General features: G+C 40.4%; 1 protein-coding gene across 1 annotated transcript; it reads left to right on the forward strand.

The window, feature by feature from the left end:
* Positions 1-9769: 9769 nt before the first annotated feature.
* LOC128669606 (uncharacterized) lies at positions 9770-17062 on the forward strand. Its single transcript, XM_064435934.1, has 8 exons — positions 9770-10092; positions 10986-11168; positions 11486-11611; positions 11740-11913; positions 12354-12483; positions 14517-15709; positions 15995-16107; positions 16843-17062. The coding sequence occupies exons 1-8, from the start codon at positions 10009-10011 to the stop codon at positions 16919-16921; spliced, it is 2082 nt and encodes a 693-aa protein (XP_064292004.1). The 5' UTR covers positions 9770-10008; the 3' UTR covers positions 16922-17062.
* The last annotated feature ends 751 nt before the right edge of the window (positions 17063-17813 follow it).

Genomic DNA, 17813 nt, shown 5'->3' on the forward strand with positions numbered 1-17813 from the left:
TCTGAGTGCGACCTCCTCTTATCTATTCACCTTGCTGTGCCCGCCATAAATATGTGTTTTTATATAATTTATAACACCTTTATGGTAAGCAATAAAAATTTTGAGTACTGAGGATAGAATTGAATTTGGAGATTAAAATCTTAATTTATATTTCACGTGTTTTTTTCACCAATTCAGCAGCAAAGTCAAATTACACAAACATAGTATTTCGCCAGATATGGTTGTAAAAAATATGTAACAAAACAATAATTAAAATTCATAAGAAAAAAGATTCCGAAACAACAGGGGATTGTATCCTCGTCCTGATTTGCATAAGTACTACTCTTATCAAGTGCCGCAAGGGATTTCTTTAAGGATTGTCGCAAATGGATTTTCAAAGTCTTCATCCCCTCGGGAAAAAGGCGTGATAAAGTGTAAAGTGGTGGCGCTGCAGTTTCCACGAAGCAGCAGCCCTATCGCTCCCGCCCTCCCCAGTCCGCCGCCCGCCCCGCCACAGAGCAGCTCGGCACAGATGTGTCACAGCAGGGTATCGACGCGCTCGTTCGTATCAACAAATTGACGTCGTCTCGAAGCGTGTCTGCAATCTGTAATACTCTGTGACCGAACTAATCCCTTCATTCATGTTTGTTTCAGTAAACACGAGCTGATAATTAGCCCCGTCTCGCTCTAGAATTCTCGATTATAAAAGCATTATAATATCCATCCCATTAAGCTTTCTTCTGAAATATGAAGGTATTGTAAGAACCTGGCGACTGAGTTTGGCTTGATCGAGATTTCTTCCTTAAAGTACATAAAGAAAATCTCGGACTTATCCTAGTATGAAATTCAAACCGTACTAGGGTTGTTAGCAAGATATGAAATGAATTGTTCGTTTAGTAATTACATAAACCAAAGTAAAATGTGAAGAGTTTCAGCCACCACCATCCCCAATATTGGATTTTAAAGTGCCATCAAATGCTCGGGAATAACGTCTCGCCAGCTGCTGTCCAGACCAGTTGCGTTCTTACAACTTTATATTAGTTTTCGAGCGATAGTCAACTAGTTCACATCTTATATTTTTTTTAACGAACTAAAATTCGTATTTATTTCGTGTAATTTTTGAGAAATTGCTTTGCGTTTAAAGAAACATTTTAACTGACTTAACTTTATCTCATAGACAACACTCAGCAAAAAAATGTATCTAAAACTAATAAAGTAATGGAATAGTACTTACGATATAATAACAGCTGGCCCGCGTTTCACCTGCGTGAAAATGCCTTTCCCTCGGGTCCTCGCCGATTTGCGAGGTAAAAAGGGTATCTTATATCATTCGGTATATCTACAATTAAATCAATCAATCTTCGCTTTTTGTTGTTTAATTACATTTCTATAAATAAAAAAGTAAGTTGGGCGGTTTTATTTCGTTACTGCGGTTTTTTGTACGGGAGATAAAATTTATTAGACCTGTTTATTTAACTTATTGAGGTAATAAAGGTAATGTTTAAGTAGATGCTGCGGCCGGGTCGTCGCTCAGGTCCGGAGGGTGGGTCGTTAGCGCCGATGACAAATGTTTCGCAATCAGCCGCCGCCGCATGCTAATTAGACGAGCCTGCTTCAGTCAGTGCCGCGTGAAACCGGCCCGGGCCCGCGGTCGCGGGTCTAAATATAATCCACCAGAGACGATAATAAAGAATGATCCTTTTTCCGTTGGGATAAGGAAGGACATATATTTTTTTTTGTAGGTAAAAATGCCGATTCCCATTGACTCTGTCGCGGGAACAACAACGAGAGCGTTGTGTGGAGCTCGAGCAGATTAAAAACACTATTTTAACTTATAAGTAAATCTTTTTTGAAAGTTAAGCTAAAAGTATTCGAAATAATAGGTTATCAAACCCAGTCCGGGAAAACTATAATTCCACGCCCGGCCCCGGACTACAGCTCCAAACAGCCCTGATTTAGATCCATCCCCGGGCTGCTTGGCATTCCGTGGAACGCTGTCACGGGCGGAGTACGTAAGCCTTCGTGTGCCACGTGATAATAAGCCCCGCTGTCAGGCCTCCGATACTTCGGGAACAAACACACGTGACTTGAGGGACATTTTTTTCTAAAATTAAATGGAAAAGCAAATTCGGTCAATTAAAGGGGTATAGAAAAAGCTTCAGCTATTGAATAATAATGAATAGTTTGGTACCTAATATAAAACCGCGAATATATTAACCGCGATCACCGTTGGTCGCCAAATACATAGTCTATTTACACTGCTAGATGACTGAATACTTAGCTGGATATATCAACTTTCTTAATAGCAGTACAAGTTGTGACCATAAGTTTCTTCCATTCCCGCTTCCTGTGTAACGATGCGAAATATTGCGGTTTTCGGGCGCAAGTTATTGTAACTGTTATGTTGCTGGTCGCGGTACAAGTTTCAAGGTGTTCCTCTACAACATTGTCGCGTGGATATTTTGTAAGAAGTATTTAAGAGATAGAGCACGTAAAAAACTTCAAACCTACTGAAGCTTTATTGACACAGACATTGAAATTAGTTTAATCTGAGTCCGTGTCAAGTTGAGAGAAAGACCATGTCTATACCGAAATCGCCGCGAGTTTCAGTCGTAAGAAATCAAAGGACCTTCCGTTAAACGTAAGGACATTGTTTGGGGTTGCCTTATCATATTTTTATATGCCACTTCACAAATATGGCAACCTTTTGGAGGGTCTACAGCAGATAAATTTCCGTTATGAAAGTATCGTACGTGAGGCTGAAAAAATGAAATTTTACGTAAATGGTATCTACACCAAGATTCGGGATTATTCGGTTAAGGGATAAGTGATATGGACCAACGCCATCGACATAAATTTTTTCCTTGCACTCATAGGCCTATTATTAAGGCTTTATGAAGCGTGAACTAATGATAACGGTGAGTCTGGGAAGTATAAGATGCGGAGGATTTTTGTAATTTTTCTGGATTTTAAGTTAACATAAAAACTATTATGTAAAATTTGTAAATTAAGTTTGTATAAAATTTTCTATCACAATTAATTAAATAAAATCCTAAGCTAAACTTGACAATAAACTACATTAAATATGTATTATATATAAAAATATATATATGTCACAAATTATAGTATAGCCTATTAAGCGCGTTGTCCTGCGGCTTCCCTGTGGCAAAATGCCCATAAGCCTGGCGGCATTTCAATAGATAATGCATTTATTTTTACTACAATCACACACAGATATCAAAAAAGAGGGTACATAGGAAAACAATAAAAAGGCCGCAGCTCAGTGGTAGTATTGCTTGTGAGCATCACTGATTTTCAGCTGGAGCCTGTAATAAGTAAGAGGTGGTGACAGTGACGGATATGAATAATAAACGACATAATTGTTACAAATTATGAATAAAAGAGATAGATTGGCAAGATAAGGAGGTAATTATATGATATAAACTTTGCGCAATGAATGTGATGGACCCAATGGACCTATCATAATACATATAATATGTTCGGATATTTTTACTACAAAATAACTGTATAAGCTCAGCTACGGCGTAGAGCTGCAGCATTAGCTACGCTGTAGAAGCTCAGCTACGGCGTAGAGCTGCAGCATTAGCTACGCTGTAGAAGCTCAGCTACGGCGTAGAGCTGCAGCATTAGCTACGCTGTAGAAGCTCAGCTACGGCGTAGAGCTGCAGCATTAGCTACGCTGTAGAAGCTCAGCTACGGCGTAGAGCTGCAGCATTAGCTACGCTGTAGAAGCTCAGCTACGGCGTAGAGCTGCAGCATTAGCTACGCTGTAGAAGCTCAGCTACGGCGTAGAGCTGCAGCATTAGCTACGCTGTAGAAGCTCAGCTACGGCGTAGAGCTGCAGCATTAGCTACGCTGTAGAAGCTCAGCTACGACGTAGAGCTGCAGCATTAGCTACGCTGTAGAAGCTCAGCTACGGCGTAGAGCTGCAGCATTAGCTACGCTGTAGAAGCTCAGCTACGGCGTAGAGCTGCAGCATTAGCTACGCTGTAGAAGCTCAGCTACGACGTAGAGCTGCAGCATTAGCTACGCTGTAGAAGCTCAGCTACGACGTAGAGCTGCAGCATTAGCTACGCTGTAGAAGCTCAGCTACGGCGTAGAGCTGCAGCATTAGCTACGCTGTAGATGTGCATGCTACGATGTAGAGCTGTAAAAATAAATAACAAGATTTATTAAAAGGAGATTTTAAAAAATATGTAATCATATATATTGAAACAGCTCTTCAGATCATAAACCCACGATAGATTCACGCTAGCATGAAACTTAAGCATAATGGCTTCAGAGCTTTAACGGCTGCGATATATGTGGCGTCGTTAGCTTTATCTCTCCGCCGAGCTTACAAGAGGCTATACTTCATACACTGGCAGTTTTGTTAGTAAGGATTTCAATCCATTTGTCAGCCACGCGCAAACTAAAATAGGCAAGGTAGAGGTGTCTTTACCAGGCTTTGCTTGCGTAAAATTCCCAATGGAACCGATGCAAAATTTCAAAAAGATTGGTTGAGCATAAAGCGAGAAGGGAAAACAAACAAACCCACTTTCACATTTTAATATAGTTGGGATTTGTAAACATATTGCTACCAGCAGATATAGTCTGTGGATATTGAGTTGGGTATATCATAGATTTAGAAAGGTGCCCCGCGCGCGGTCGAAGTGACAGATATAAATTGTCCTATTAGTCTGGCTGATACACAATGTTTAGGTTTTATATGAGTCAGCCTGTATTGTCGATGGTCTGAGTACAGTTTTCAAGAGGTTTTACATGGATTTAGTAAATACACGGAGTACCTACTAATTCCATGGGGTTTTATTATTGATTCAATAAATGAATTTGCTGATAGGTAGTCTGTAACTATAACCATAATGATAAGGTACAAGTCCTTTTTGATAAGCAGTTACTGGACAGTGAAGAAATTCGTATCGTATCATTGATGTAAAATAATATATACCAAAGAAATCTTATATTTCTTCCGGACAAAAGCAAGACTAAAGCAGTTAAATTTTAGTAATAATTGTGTTGCCGTAATGCGAATCTGTACTAAAGGGAACAATTGGTCCTTATTTTTTATTTTTTTATTTGTATACACAACACAACAGTGTAAATATAAAACTTACAAATAGGAAACTAAGTACAAAGGTACTACTTATTTCTATAGGAATTTCTTCCAGTAGACCTGCGAAAGAAGAATGGGAAAAAAACAGGTATTGGCGTGTACAAAAAAGAAAATTACAATTAACTTCAATATTTAATATTTATATGTAATTTTATATTTAATATAAATGTTAAATATTTAAGTTTATTGTAATTTTATATTTAATATAAATATTAAATATTTAAGTTTGTTGTAATTTTCTTTTTTGTACATGCCAATGCCTGTTTTTTTTTGATGAAACAGAAAGGAGATGTTCCTTAACCCTTTTCTTAAAGACCGAAATTGTTTTTGACTGATTCAACAGTGAAAAGTCAAGTTCAACAGTCAAAAGGAATGAGAGCATGAGGTAGAATTATGAAGAGGGAATTTAAAAAGGAGTCGACGGTGAGATCTACAAGGGGCTTCAGAGGGATATAAGAAGGAAAAGCGTTTCCGCAAGTAGGAAGGGTAATTAGGATTAAATAAAACATTCAAAAGGAGAAAGAGAACTAGATTTCCTTCGAGATCGTATAGAAAGCCAGTTAAGTTGCTCGCGAAACTCCGTAACAAGATCATATTTTCTCAAACCAAAGATGAAACGAATACATAGATTTTGAAGACATTCTAGGCTATTAAGTAGCTCTTCAGTAATGTCGAGAAAGCAAGCATCGGCATAGTCAAGTAAAGGAAGTATGAGAGATTGACACAAGGAGATTTTAGTTTGTACAGGCAAAAAACTTTGTAGACACTTGAGCGAGTAGAGCGAATAATAAATCTTACTGCTAGTTTCAGAAATATGAGCAGTCCAATTTAAATAGGAGTCCAGTGTAAGACCTACATTTTTAGCTGTTTCCGTGTACGCAATAAGAGAACCGTCAAGACATAAAGGATAAATGTTAGCAAAGTCAACGGATCTACGCATAAAGTGCTTAGTAAAATAGAACTTACAATTAAAATTGAAGTTAAATTTAACCAGAAGTTTCGTTGAAATAAACGATAAACTAGGGATATTCTATCATTTATTCCAATGGAACTCCTTTCAAGTTGTTCTTCCTCCAAGCAAGTTGTCAAAGACAATCTTGAACAAATGGCATCAAATCCGTAAGGCCCAAGCTTCAGGTAGGACGTTGTCGGGTTGAAGGGCCGGGGTGAACGGCCGGCCGTCGCCGCACGCGACCTGTGCACTACGATCTAGGTCAACACCCCGCACCCCGCTACACCCTCGGCAGCTTATGGTGACCCGCTCCCACCAGCATGAGCAGCAGTGCACTGCGGTGTAAAGCAACGATGGTGATTAATGTGGCACCTACTGTTTCGATTTTCGAATCATGGGTATACTAATTTCAATCATTACGTGTGATAGACGCGATAATTGATAGCTTTCGTGCACTTCAATGTAGGTCAACGAAAGAACCCCTCGCTCCCTCACCTCCTTTCCCCGCGGTAGCAGTAATCAGAAATGGCGATACTATACGGGTTATAATCCGTATTGGTAATATCTTTTATTACCAATACGGATGTGAGTATGCGATGTACTCTATAGAGTACATCGCATACTCACATCGGCGCATGGACACGGACGGTTGTAGGTTTAGTACTAGCACAGCCAAACGAACTTTTTATCGCGTACCGTTACCGTAATATTGGTAGTGGTACTGTATAAGTACCTAAAGTTCGTATACCTCCCTAATTCTGTTTACTTCACGCTGTGATATAAACTTCTACGTAATAATTTATTTATTGATTCTTGAAACTGACATTTTTTTCTACCAGTTGGATGTCCTTGGAAGCTTTCATAACAAATTTTCATGCGGGAATTGGTTATAGTAGAAAATTATCTTTCGTTATTATCGACTAGGTTTTGCCCGAAGCTTCGCGCGCGTTTTGTCGAGCGACCGCTCATAACTTATTATTATCGATATCTCGTGATATCAGAAACGTATCGCGATGAAAACTACATCAGATATTAAGTTATCCGCTATACAACTGTGAAAACAGTAGTTATTGCATGATGCGCGAACAAACATACAGACAAAAAATAAAAAAAAATGTTTTGGCTTCTATTAATTCTATAATTAAACATAATTATTTTTCTTTAATATCTCCTATGTACAGACATAGCCAACTTACAGTTTTATTATATGTATAGATATAGACGACAACGTTACAAACTATCTATACTTATTTATAATCCGTATTATCATTAAAAATGCGAATCACTACACCGATGAACCAATTCTGAAAGGGTATATACAGGGTGACTTTTTGTACAGTCAATGGTACTAAACAACTTTTAGTATGAGAGTCCGAAATTGTGAAAAAAATGCAGCTGTTCTATACAAAATTAAATATCTGAGTTGTGGAAAATGTATGGATCAGTTAAAAATCGCGAAAAAAAAGGTTGCTTCCATACGAAAAGTGGTTCAGTACCATTGACTGGCATGTAGATAAAATAATGCCAATGTATAAGAAATCACCTGTATGGTTAATGTCCTGAGTTGAAACATAGGCTATTAAAATATATAAGCCTAGAAATGGGGTAAAAGTTTTTATCCGGAGCTTCGCGAAACAGCTAGGTAGTACCTATTATAACAATAGAGTGAAAAATGAATGGTATTTTGAGTGGTAGCTACTGCTATTCGAATCCATATACCTACCTACCTACCTCGATTTTAGTTCTATGTACCTACCAGTAGAATACGCGCGGCAGCCGGCGCTTGCCGATTAACGACGTTCTATTTTTACTATTCCGGAGTTTCGGATAAAAAGCATCTGCTTACTTACGCTTTATACAGGCAATTTGCGCGTTTCTGACATCGGAAACACATAGGAATTTGGATCGTAGGTACTTGCAAAGTATGCGAGTACCTAAATCCCATATATCACGTATCCCTAATATCTCTGTACAAAATATGACCGAGCCGGACATCCACATCGCTGAGCTATGACTATGATTACCAACGTTTTGCTGGATGATTACCTTGTAGCTAAAGAAAGCTAGATTTCTTTGTCTTTGAATTATACCTAGTTACCATAAAGAATAGTTATTTTACCGGTTGTTCTTCTGATAAAGTCAGACAGACAGAATTGACAGTTGTCATACGAAGAGCCCGACGACGCGACGGCGCAACCATATCAGTATTCATAATAAAATACAAAAATATCAAATTCAAAATCCTCATATCACAATGATAGTAAGGGGATCGTGAGCGAGATGGCATTGTGATGGCAAAGAAGAAAACAAAAGTAATTAATGCAAATACTTGTGGGAAACCTGCGAAGTCATGTGCTAAACCGAAGCCGGCTGTAACCAAACGCAAAGGTGGGGTTGATGACGCAGGCATCCGACTGCTGGTGGCGGTGTTGCGGCTCTTCATCGTGACCACCTGCATCCTGTTCATCCACGCTATCCTGTACTGGGGCCGCCGCAGGCTGCGCGAACGCGCCAACCATGGCGAAAGAAGTCGCGGTGCCAGACCCTAGCTTCGTGCAGAACTTCATGTTGAACGCCACCATCTTCTGCTTCTTTTCCATGGTGGTTCTTGCCTTGTTCCAAATCTTTGAAATGCTACGCCCGAAAAAAAGGATCCCGATGCTGCCTCGGGCCTCGAACCCCGTCTCCGCCAGCGCAAGGCCGGCTCCGAGCGCCGTCAAGCCGCCCCCTCCTGCCAAACCTCGCCCCACCAAAGAAACGAAAGGAAGTATGTCGAAAGACAATAACCTGTGTCCCGAATGTGCAGCACAATCTACGAAACGAAAAAGCGGTGGATTTAGTTATTGCATTATGTTTTAAATCCACATAAAATATCTAACTTAAGCATACACAAACAGTTCGTTAATTGGTTTATTAAAACATTTTGGTTTTGTTCATATCTTTTATCAATAATAAGTGTACAAAATAATACAATAATACAAATGCCTAAGGAGCAGTTATGTATGTAGCTAAACACATAGTTATAGAAAAATGTGTTTTGCAATGAGTAGGTACCTAAAGTACAGTAGAAGAAAACCAAAAATATCAATGGCACAACTAGTTATGCCGTTATGTCCATCTATCTACCTGCTTCGTTCGTCTCTTCTGCGAGCCTCTATATTAAATGTTTGATCCTGTAGGTAACTACCTAAGTTTCTCCTCCCTTCTCAAAATGTGTCCATACCATCAAAGCCTTTTCACATCGTGTCTTTATTTCAGTCGCATTGGAGGATGGATCAAAGATATCGAAAATCGGAGCGGTTTCAAAAATAGTTTTGGTTTTAAAAATGTGCCTATTCTGATCGTAATGTAACTCACATATAAAGCACTAGCTGCGCCCCAGGGCTTCGCTCATGTGGGAATTTCGGGATAAAAAATGTGTACCTACCCTACCAGGTTACAAATATTCTACCCGTTTACCAAGTTTCATAATAATTCGTCAAGTACATTTTGCGTGAAAAACTAACAAACATACGCACGGTAGGATTAATAGGAAATAGTATATGTCAACAAAAAATTATGTCTGTTATTATGTTTTTATATCTGTGAATTCAATGGATCAAAGTGATTTCATAATACACATTGTTACTGCACTTAATTTTTCTTTGCAAAAAAAAAACAGTATTTTATTTATTCATCATGTCAATGTCAAATTATGACATATATGTACGTCAAATCAAAAATTAATTTTATTTCACAATTCACATGTATTTCACTCATTTTTGCTTTGTAATTTGCAATAATGAACTTTGTTTTGTGATTTTGTCTGCCTGCAAGACTTGCATAGGGTTTTAATTAACTTCATTGTAACTTCATTGCTTGCGCAGTTTTGCGCGGCACAGGTCCTGCGTCTTGTTTAATTTTAGTTTCTAATTATTTTGCATTTCCAAATCGAATTGTTAAAATGGAAATGAAAACTGCAGCCACAGTGCTGCAAGAAATGATGGTAAAGTTACACACCATTCCGGAATACGAATTTATCGCCCAGGTTTGTAGTTCTTATCGCTACACTGTTAAATACTGCGCCGCACATTCTGAATTGTCCATAAACCGTCATTAATGGAACATGTTAAAGATGACTGTAAGGCCTAACTTACAGTCATCTTTAACATGGGTTCTGGCAGCATGCTTAGTGTAGTAAGTACTCCCCCTTGCATGAAAATATTCAGGTAGTGGTGCTCTGAAATGTCCTGCAACATGTTTAACTTTTTAAAATGCAGTATGTGCACATTATCTCAGAGAAACATCAGACTTAATGAATTGATATGCATGATTTATTATAGCATTATTATTATTTATTTATTATTAATATTATTTATTTATGTTTTAAAGTAAATTTATTTGTTTTATATGTATAGGTATATAAACATATGTTGGTAGGTATGTATATATTGATAAAATCCACACTCCATGTATAGTCCGTTTTCTTTGTTTTATTTTCTCTCCATTACCTACCTATATGTTGACTAGTAAAAAAAGCCTCAAGCTCTATGTCCACCTTTTACATTTCTGTATTAAAGTGAAATTAAAAATAAGACATGCCCCTAGGTAAATATGTTTCTAAATAGAGATTAAGGAATGTCAGTTGGGCTTCAGTTGACCTAAACATTTCTGATAGTCACAGTGTTATTACACCTCTTTATGAAGTATATTCTTTCAGCTCCTTATTGTTTATTCTCCCTGTAGAGGCAGAATATTTTGGCAACATGCATGCAGGAAATCCAGTATGAAATCGGAACATATATAATTTCAAATGTTGTTAAGTATATATATGTTATGAGAAGATCACCTGTGTGGCGCCTTACACTGGTGTCTCCAACTAGTAAATAGTATTAAAATAGTAATTAACATTCATCATCATGTTTATCTTCATTGTGTTAGTCAGGACCACAGCACCAAGCAATGTTTGAGTACCGTTGCAAGGCACAGGGCATTGAAGTGACTGCACGTGGCCGCTGCAAGAAAGATGCCAAACAAGAAGTGGCCAAGCTGATGTTGAAGAAACTTGCTGCGGCTGGATACAAAGTACCCCATCCTTATGGATTGGATAACTATACACCTATGGTAAGGATACATCTCACTTTTAATTTGTTAGCTATAAAGTTATAAATATATAATGAAATAAAAAATAAATGATACATATTATGAGCCAAGTACATCTCTAAATCCACATTATTGGTTTTAATGTCAGATGTCTCTAACTAAATCAACATATTTGTATTCTATTTCACTGCACTAAAAGTTATATTAAAAGGAAGTTAGTTACCTAGTTAGTACCTACCTACCTACCTTTGACATAGAAATAAATTAATATATGTATGTTACATTAATGTGGTCATTAAGGCAACATGCATGCATGGTCATACCTGTGACCTGTCCAGGGTGGACAAAGCATTCCTGGCGGAGGAGACATCGTGGAGCCGGCCAGTCAGGGTGCTCGCAGCTTTGTGGCCTTGCTCAAAGAGCTGTGTGCAGAGTACAGGCTGCCTGCAGTCGAATATGATTTGGTAAGTGAAGCCAGTTTCACCTAAAAAGTCTTTATTGTCCTCTACTTAATATTCTGTAACTTTAAAAAAAACGTGATGGGGTGAAGTAACGTAAATATGACGTCACCTTTTTTTTTTGTCGTGAGCAGGTGAGTGACACGGGCCCGCCGCACCAGCGCCACTTCACAATGAAGGCGCGCGTGGGGCAGCACTCGCGCGAGGCCACCTCCACCACCAAAAAGGCCGCGAGGCAGATCGCCGCGGAGAAGCTCTACACCTACCTCCGCGAGAACCTCGCCCGCATGACCAAGGACTTCGATGAGGTAGCCCAAATTAGGAGTTAGCGTTTTCGTTTCATGGATGTGGGTATGCGCGTTTTTTATTACAGGCAAATAAAGCTTCTTTTTAAAGATTTGCTCTTATTTTATGACTAGCCGAGCCGCCTGTCTGACGTTGGGCCTCTTTGAGGACGCTGTTGTTTCCTCTCTGCTATCAAGCTAGCTCAGTGACCACAGTGGATCTTAGCTTCCGAAACAAGAGAATAATTGACTTGTCTTCAGTTCTGCACTATGAAAGAATATAAATACCTTTTTATTAAATATCGTATTTTGACGAGCACTATAGCTTAATGGTCATCATGTCGGACTACTACATTGAAGGTCCCGGATCCACACAAACTCGTCTAAAACTTACTTTGAAATATACTCGTAGGGGCTAACTCAATCTGTGTGGTTTGTCCATATATTTATATTATTAATTACAGGCAGATGCGTTAGTCCGAGCGCACGAGCGCGTGATGGACCGCTACCTGGAGACCACAGAGGAGGCCAACCGTCGCCCGGACCTAGGTCAGAAAGTAGCTGATTACCATCTCGGCTTGCAAACTCATCTGGGTAAACCGCATTCCTTTAGTGTGCCTAAAATGTATTTTTATTTATTTTCTTTTAATTTTGACTTTAATTTTTAACCAATGTAATAAAATCGACTGAATTAAAGCCATGCGGTTTTGATATGCTTTAACAAAGAGCTCGATGTTATATTACTAACATGTATATTAAAACATAGGGTGAAACACACACTTCACTACATGTCAATACATGTAATGCACATTTATTATAATGATAGTTTAAGTTATATAATGTATTAGCTTTTGCCCGCGGTGAATTTCATAGTAAAATCTCGGTTATTCTTTAAAAATCCCCTTTTGAAAGGGTTAAGGGTTAATTTTCATAAAAATCTGAAACATGTGTTCATTAAATTGTTGTAAACAACTAAAATCCAAATTTTCACTAACTTCAACAGTGTAAAAATTTCATATAAAAGAATTTCACCCCCTTCGGTATAGGTTTTTTAAAAATCCTCTCTTCGTGTTCACATACACTCTCCAGGGAACCTACATGCCAAGTATCAGCTTCCTACGACCAGTAGTTTCCTCTGTACGTTGTCTGTCAGTCGGTCACTCAGTAACGCAAGAGTTTTATATATGTAAATTTTGTACGCAATATTCTTAAATTTGCGTGAGAATTCAAGGTTTATTATCCTTCGGATTTAAATGCGAAAGTTTGTGATGATATGTGTAAGTATGTATGTATGTATGTTTGTTACTCTTTCCCGCAAAATCTACTGGACCTATGTTATGAAATTTGATACTTTACGTGCACAAGTACGCCTTTTTTAGGGTTCCTCCGAATTAAATAAGTAACATTATAGTCATTAATATGTGTCTCTATTATTGTACATAGGCACATGTAAGACATGCCTACATACTATAGCTGTACTTCTAAGTAGACGTCTTTGAGGGACGCAAGCTGTTTTTCATTGCTTCATGTGGATGTCCTTGATTATGGCTATGTCCAGTGGTGTACTGGTTGCTGTGGTGATGAGCAGCACATTATGGTGTGTGTTGTGTTATATTAAATACGAGTAATATATTTGGTTTCATCACTGCTATATCACGTCGGAGTCACCATTGTAGTACACACACGCACTGTACTTGCACTACACAAATCAATACATATAATAAAACAGTAGAAAAAAAAACCTGTACATTGAATATATTTACGTGAAAACAAAATTAGGTGATAAGTAACAGAGAAAGAATTTGGAAAAAAACTTTCTGTTTGTCAATATAGAAATGACGCCCTAACAAAAGTTGTTCAGTCTGATGAGTATTTTCTGTTGAGGTATAAAAATCTAAGTTCTAGAACACCTGATGTAGACCCATGATGGTCCAGCGAAACTATAGGAAATATGGAAATGACGCCTTAACAAATGTCGTTCAACCTGATGAGCATTTCCTATTGATGTATAAAAATCGAAGATCTGGAACACCTGAAGAAGAGTTATAATGGTCCAGCGAACTGTAGGAAATATATATTTCAGTCGTATGAGCATCTTCTGTATAGGTATCGTTACGCTTTGTCTGTACAGTTTAAATTCTCTAATAATTTCGACTCTACTAAAGATTGTTAGGCCACGCGAACGAAGTTGCGGGCATCAGCTAGTACAGAATATAAAGTATTGAGTTCCTAGTGTGAATATAATGTCTTCTGTTTAGTGTGCGGGTCTAACTTAAAGGAGTGGAATGGATAACACAAAACACGTTTCACTTATGTTTACTAACGATACACCAAATTAGTTAATGTACGCACATATGTTACAAATATAAAGTTTATTATATTTATTATATACACGTACACGGACAGATGTTAAATCACGGCTAATGATTCAGGATTGACGGGGGTCCGAATATTTGTGATCATAGATACAAATATTTGCCTGCACTAGGAATCGAACAGGGACTTCCGAATAGCAGGCGGGCGCGGTGACCACTATGCCATGGAGGTCGTCTAAAAGCATCGTATAGTTGTAACATTATGGAGTGGAGATGAATGGAGAAGATTTAGATGATTGTCGTGTGCCGCAGAACCGGAGGTTGTGTCGCGAGGGCGCGGCGCGCTGTCGCTGGCGGAGCACGAGCCGGCCGAGCGCGCGCTGGCCGCCGCCGCCGCCGCGCTCGGGCTCAGCGTCCTCTACTGCGACCTGCCGAGGGAGCAGGTACCACTCTCTCTCTCTCTCTCTCTCTCTCTCGTGTCGCTGGCGGAGCACGAGCCGGCCGAGCGCGCGCTGGCCGCCGCCGCCGCCGCGCTCGGGCTCAGCGTCCTCTACTGCGACCTGCCGAGGGAGCAGGTACCACTCTCTCTCTCTCTCTCTCTCTCTCTCGTGTCGCTGGCGGAGCACGAGCCGGCCGAGCGCGCGCTGGCCGCCGCCGCCGCCGCGCTCGGGCTCAGCGTCCTCTACTGCGACCTGCCGAGGGAGCAGGTACCACTCTCTCTCTCTCTCTCTCTCTCTCTCGTGTCGCTGGCGGAGCACGAGCCGGCCGAGCGCGCGCTGGCCGCCGCCGCCGCCGCGCTCGGGCTCAGCGTCCTCTACTGCGACCTGCCGAGGGAGCAGGTACCACTCTCTCTCTCTCTCTCTCTCTCTCTCGTGTCGCTGGCGGAGCACGAGCCGGCCGAGCGCGCGCTGGCCGCCCCCGCCGCCGCGCTCGGGCTCAGCGTCCTCTACTGCGACCTGCCGAGGGAGCAGGTACCACTCTCTCTCTCTCTCTCTCTCTCTCTCTCGTGTCGCTGGCGGAGCACGAGCCGGCCGAGCGCGCGCTGGCCGCCGCCGCCGCCGCGCTCGGGCTCAGCGTCCTCTACTGCGACCTGCCGAGGGAGCAGGTACCACTCTCTCTCTCTCTCTCTCTCTCTCTCTCGTGTCGCTGGCGGAGCACGAGCCGGCCGAGCGCGCGCTGGCCGCCGCCGCCGCCGCGCTCGGGCTCAGCGTCCTCTACTGCGACCTGCCGAGGGAGCAGGTACCACTCTCTCTCTCTCTCTCTCTCTCTCTCGTGTCGCTGGCGGAGCACGAGCCGGCCGAGCGCGCGCTGGCCGCCGCCGCCGCCGCGCTCGGGCTCAGCGTCCTCTACTGCGACCTGCCGAGGGAGCAGGTACCACTCTCTCTCTCTCTCTCTCTCTCTCTCTCGTGTCGCTGGCGGAGCACGAGCCGGCCGAGCGCGCGCTGGCCGCCGCCGCCGCCGCGCTCGGGCTCAGCGTCCTCTACTGCGACCTGTCGAGGGAGCAGGTACCACTCTCTCTCTCTCTCTCTGGTGTCGCTCGGGGGCTGTCGCTGGCAAAGCGTGCGCTGGCCTTTTATTTTATACGTGTTACATTGTTTTCCTGTCAAATCATGCGAGTTGAGTTCCATATCTGTTCAGTGTCCATTATTATGATACCTGTTCCGTTGCACTGCTAATGAATTAATAAAAGTCGCATTATTTATTCTTTGCTATGCAAAATAACATTTAGTTATTAGTTTAATTATAGTAATAAAATATATATATATATATATATATATAATAATCTGAAGGCGGACCCGCTGGTGCTGGTGTCGCTGGAGCCGAGCGCGCCGGCCGTGGTGCTGGCGGGCGAGACCCGCGCCGCCGCCGCCGCCGCCGCGCTGCGCTATCTGCGGCTCACGCTGTGAGTGCGCCTACAGACAGACTATCAATTTGTTACAATATCTAGATATTAATAAACTGCAAAGTGTTCGCCCGCTAAGGTAAACCATAATGTAGACTCTCATATCGGCATGAAAACGACTTAATTTTTTTGTAACTGTTATATTATAAGTGATATTGCTCATACTAGTCTATATGTCAGAAAACTTTATAATTATATGTTTGCATTGTACCTTTATAGAAGCATTATTAACTTTAAATGTGCTTTCTCAGCTAAAATACCAAATTTGATTAATAAAAACAATAACTAATATAAAGTATACTTCATGTATTACTAAAAATATCCTTGTGTAACTATCGGATTGTATTTGGACTAACATCAATTTATGTTATAAAAATAATTTTCATTTACTCATGTTTAGCGGGACGAAGACCCAAGTAAGTATATATATAAATATAAATAGTAAGTAATTTTTATAAATATGTTTACCGAGTTGCAGGATATTATAAAATATCACAGTATGAACGCCAAAATGGTAGCAGTTCAATGTTGTTTAGTTGTTTACAAAATAAGCAATGGCGGCCCTCCCAGTCATACCGATTGTCTTGTATAAAGTACTTTATACAATTACATTTTATTTTTGCAACATTAAGGCTAAATTATTTTTTTGTCATATTTTTTCTCCTCCAGCTCCATTCCAAATAAAATCATTAACTTATGTTCAATCAATACTAAGTTAACCTTATGTTGTTCTAGAGAGGACCCCAAGTCCATGTCCCGAGTTTTAAGAATGCAAGATTTTATTCGAGAAGAGGAAGAAAAAGATTGTTTCTAACTTTCCAGGTAAGCGCGGCCGCACACATGTGGTTTCCACCAGGAATCCGAATTCAGAAACGTACATGCTCTTCTTTCATACAAAGTGTTCACACCGCCGCACACGTTCCTTCCTTTTTCCGAACAGAGAAACCTAATGTTTGGGTTGAGAAGTTTCCCTGAGTCAGAACGGAAACAACCTAATGATACATCGAAGACCCAGCGCGCGCCTATATTTTGGCTCGGCGCCGCACCAGCATGGAATTTTCATTCGATTTCAGATTAGAATGTTGCAACACACAACAGTTTAAAATTCGATTTTATTGTGAATTATTAGGTTGTTATACTATTTATTGCTTGATAAAATTTGGCAAACTGCTGGTCGGTTTGTATTCTGAATACGAAAAACCGAACGCCTTCGCTTGTATCACGGAATTCCGAGTCTAAAAACGTCATCAGTAATAGTGATTCGGAAACCGAACGTATGCGGCCGCGCTCATCAACCCTTTGTTATTATTGTGAAATCGGGAGAAAGATAAAAGTGAAAAAATATCTATATTTGTCTCGTCTAGAATCTAGACGAGACTAGATCTAGACTAGATTTCCTAAATTTGTTAAAAAAAAATCGATTAAATTTTGCTACAACCTGCTTTAGTATATTATTAATCCATACTTCCATGTACTAATATTATAAATGTTATAGTCAATCTGTTCCGCTTTCACGATTATACTGCTGACCGCTCCCGAGACGCTACAATTAAATAGCAACTAGGATTGTATATAAATTATCTGCTTTCAAATTAATCTTTCCCGTCGCCTACATCACCTAATATTATTCCTAAGCAGACTAAGGGAGAATTTCTAGAATAATTCCACATGATGGACGACGTGCCTAGGTGGAAATAATAAGATCA

Source organism: Plodia interpunctella, chromosome 4, assembly GCF_027563975.2.
Source record: "Plodia interpunctella isolate USDA-ARS_2022_Savannah chromosome 4, ilPloInte3.2, whole genome shotgun sequence".
Taxonomy (NCBI): Eukaryota; Metazoa; Arthropoda; class Insecta; order Lepidoptera; family Pyralidae; genus Plodia; species Plodia interpunctella.

Coding starts and splice junctions, on each gene's coding strand:
- LOC128669606 (XM_064435934.1), top strand. CDS start 10,009: ATGGAAATGAAAACTGCAGCCACAGTGCTGCAAGAAATGATGGTAAAG. Junction 10,093..10,985: donor AATACGAATTTATCGCCCAG/GTTTGTAGTTCT, acceptor TCATTGTGTTAG/TCAGGACCACAGCACCAAGC. Junction 16,108..16,842: donor CGCTATCTGCGGCTCACGCT/GTGAGTGCGCCT, acceptor ATGTTGTTCTAG/AGAGGACCCCAAGTCCATGT.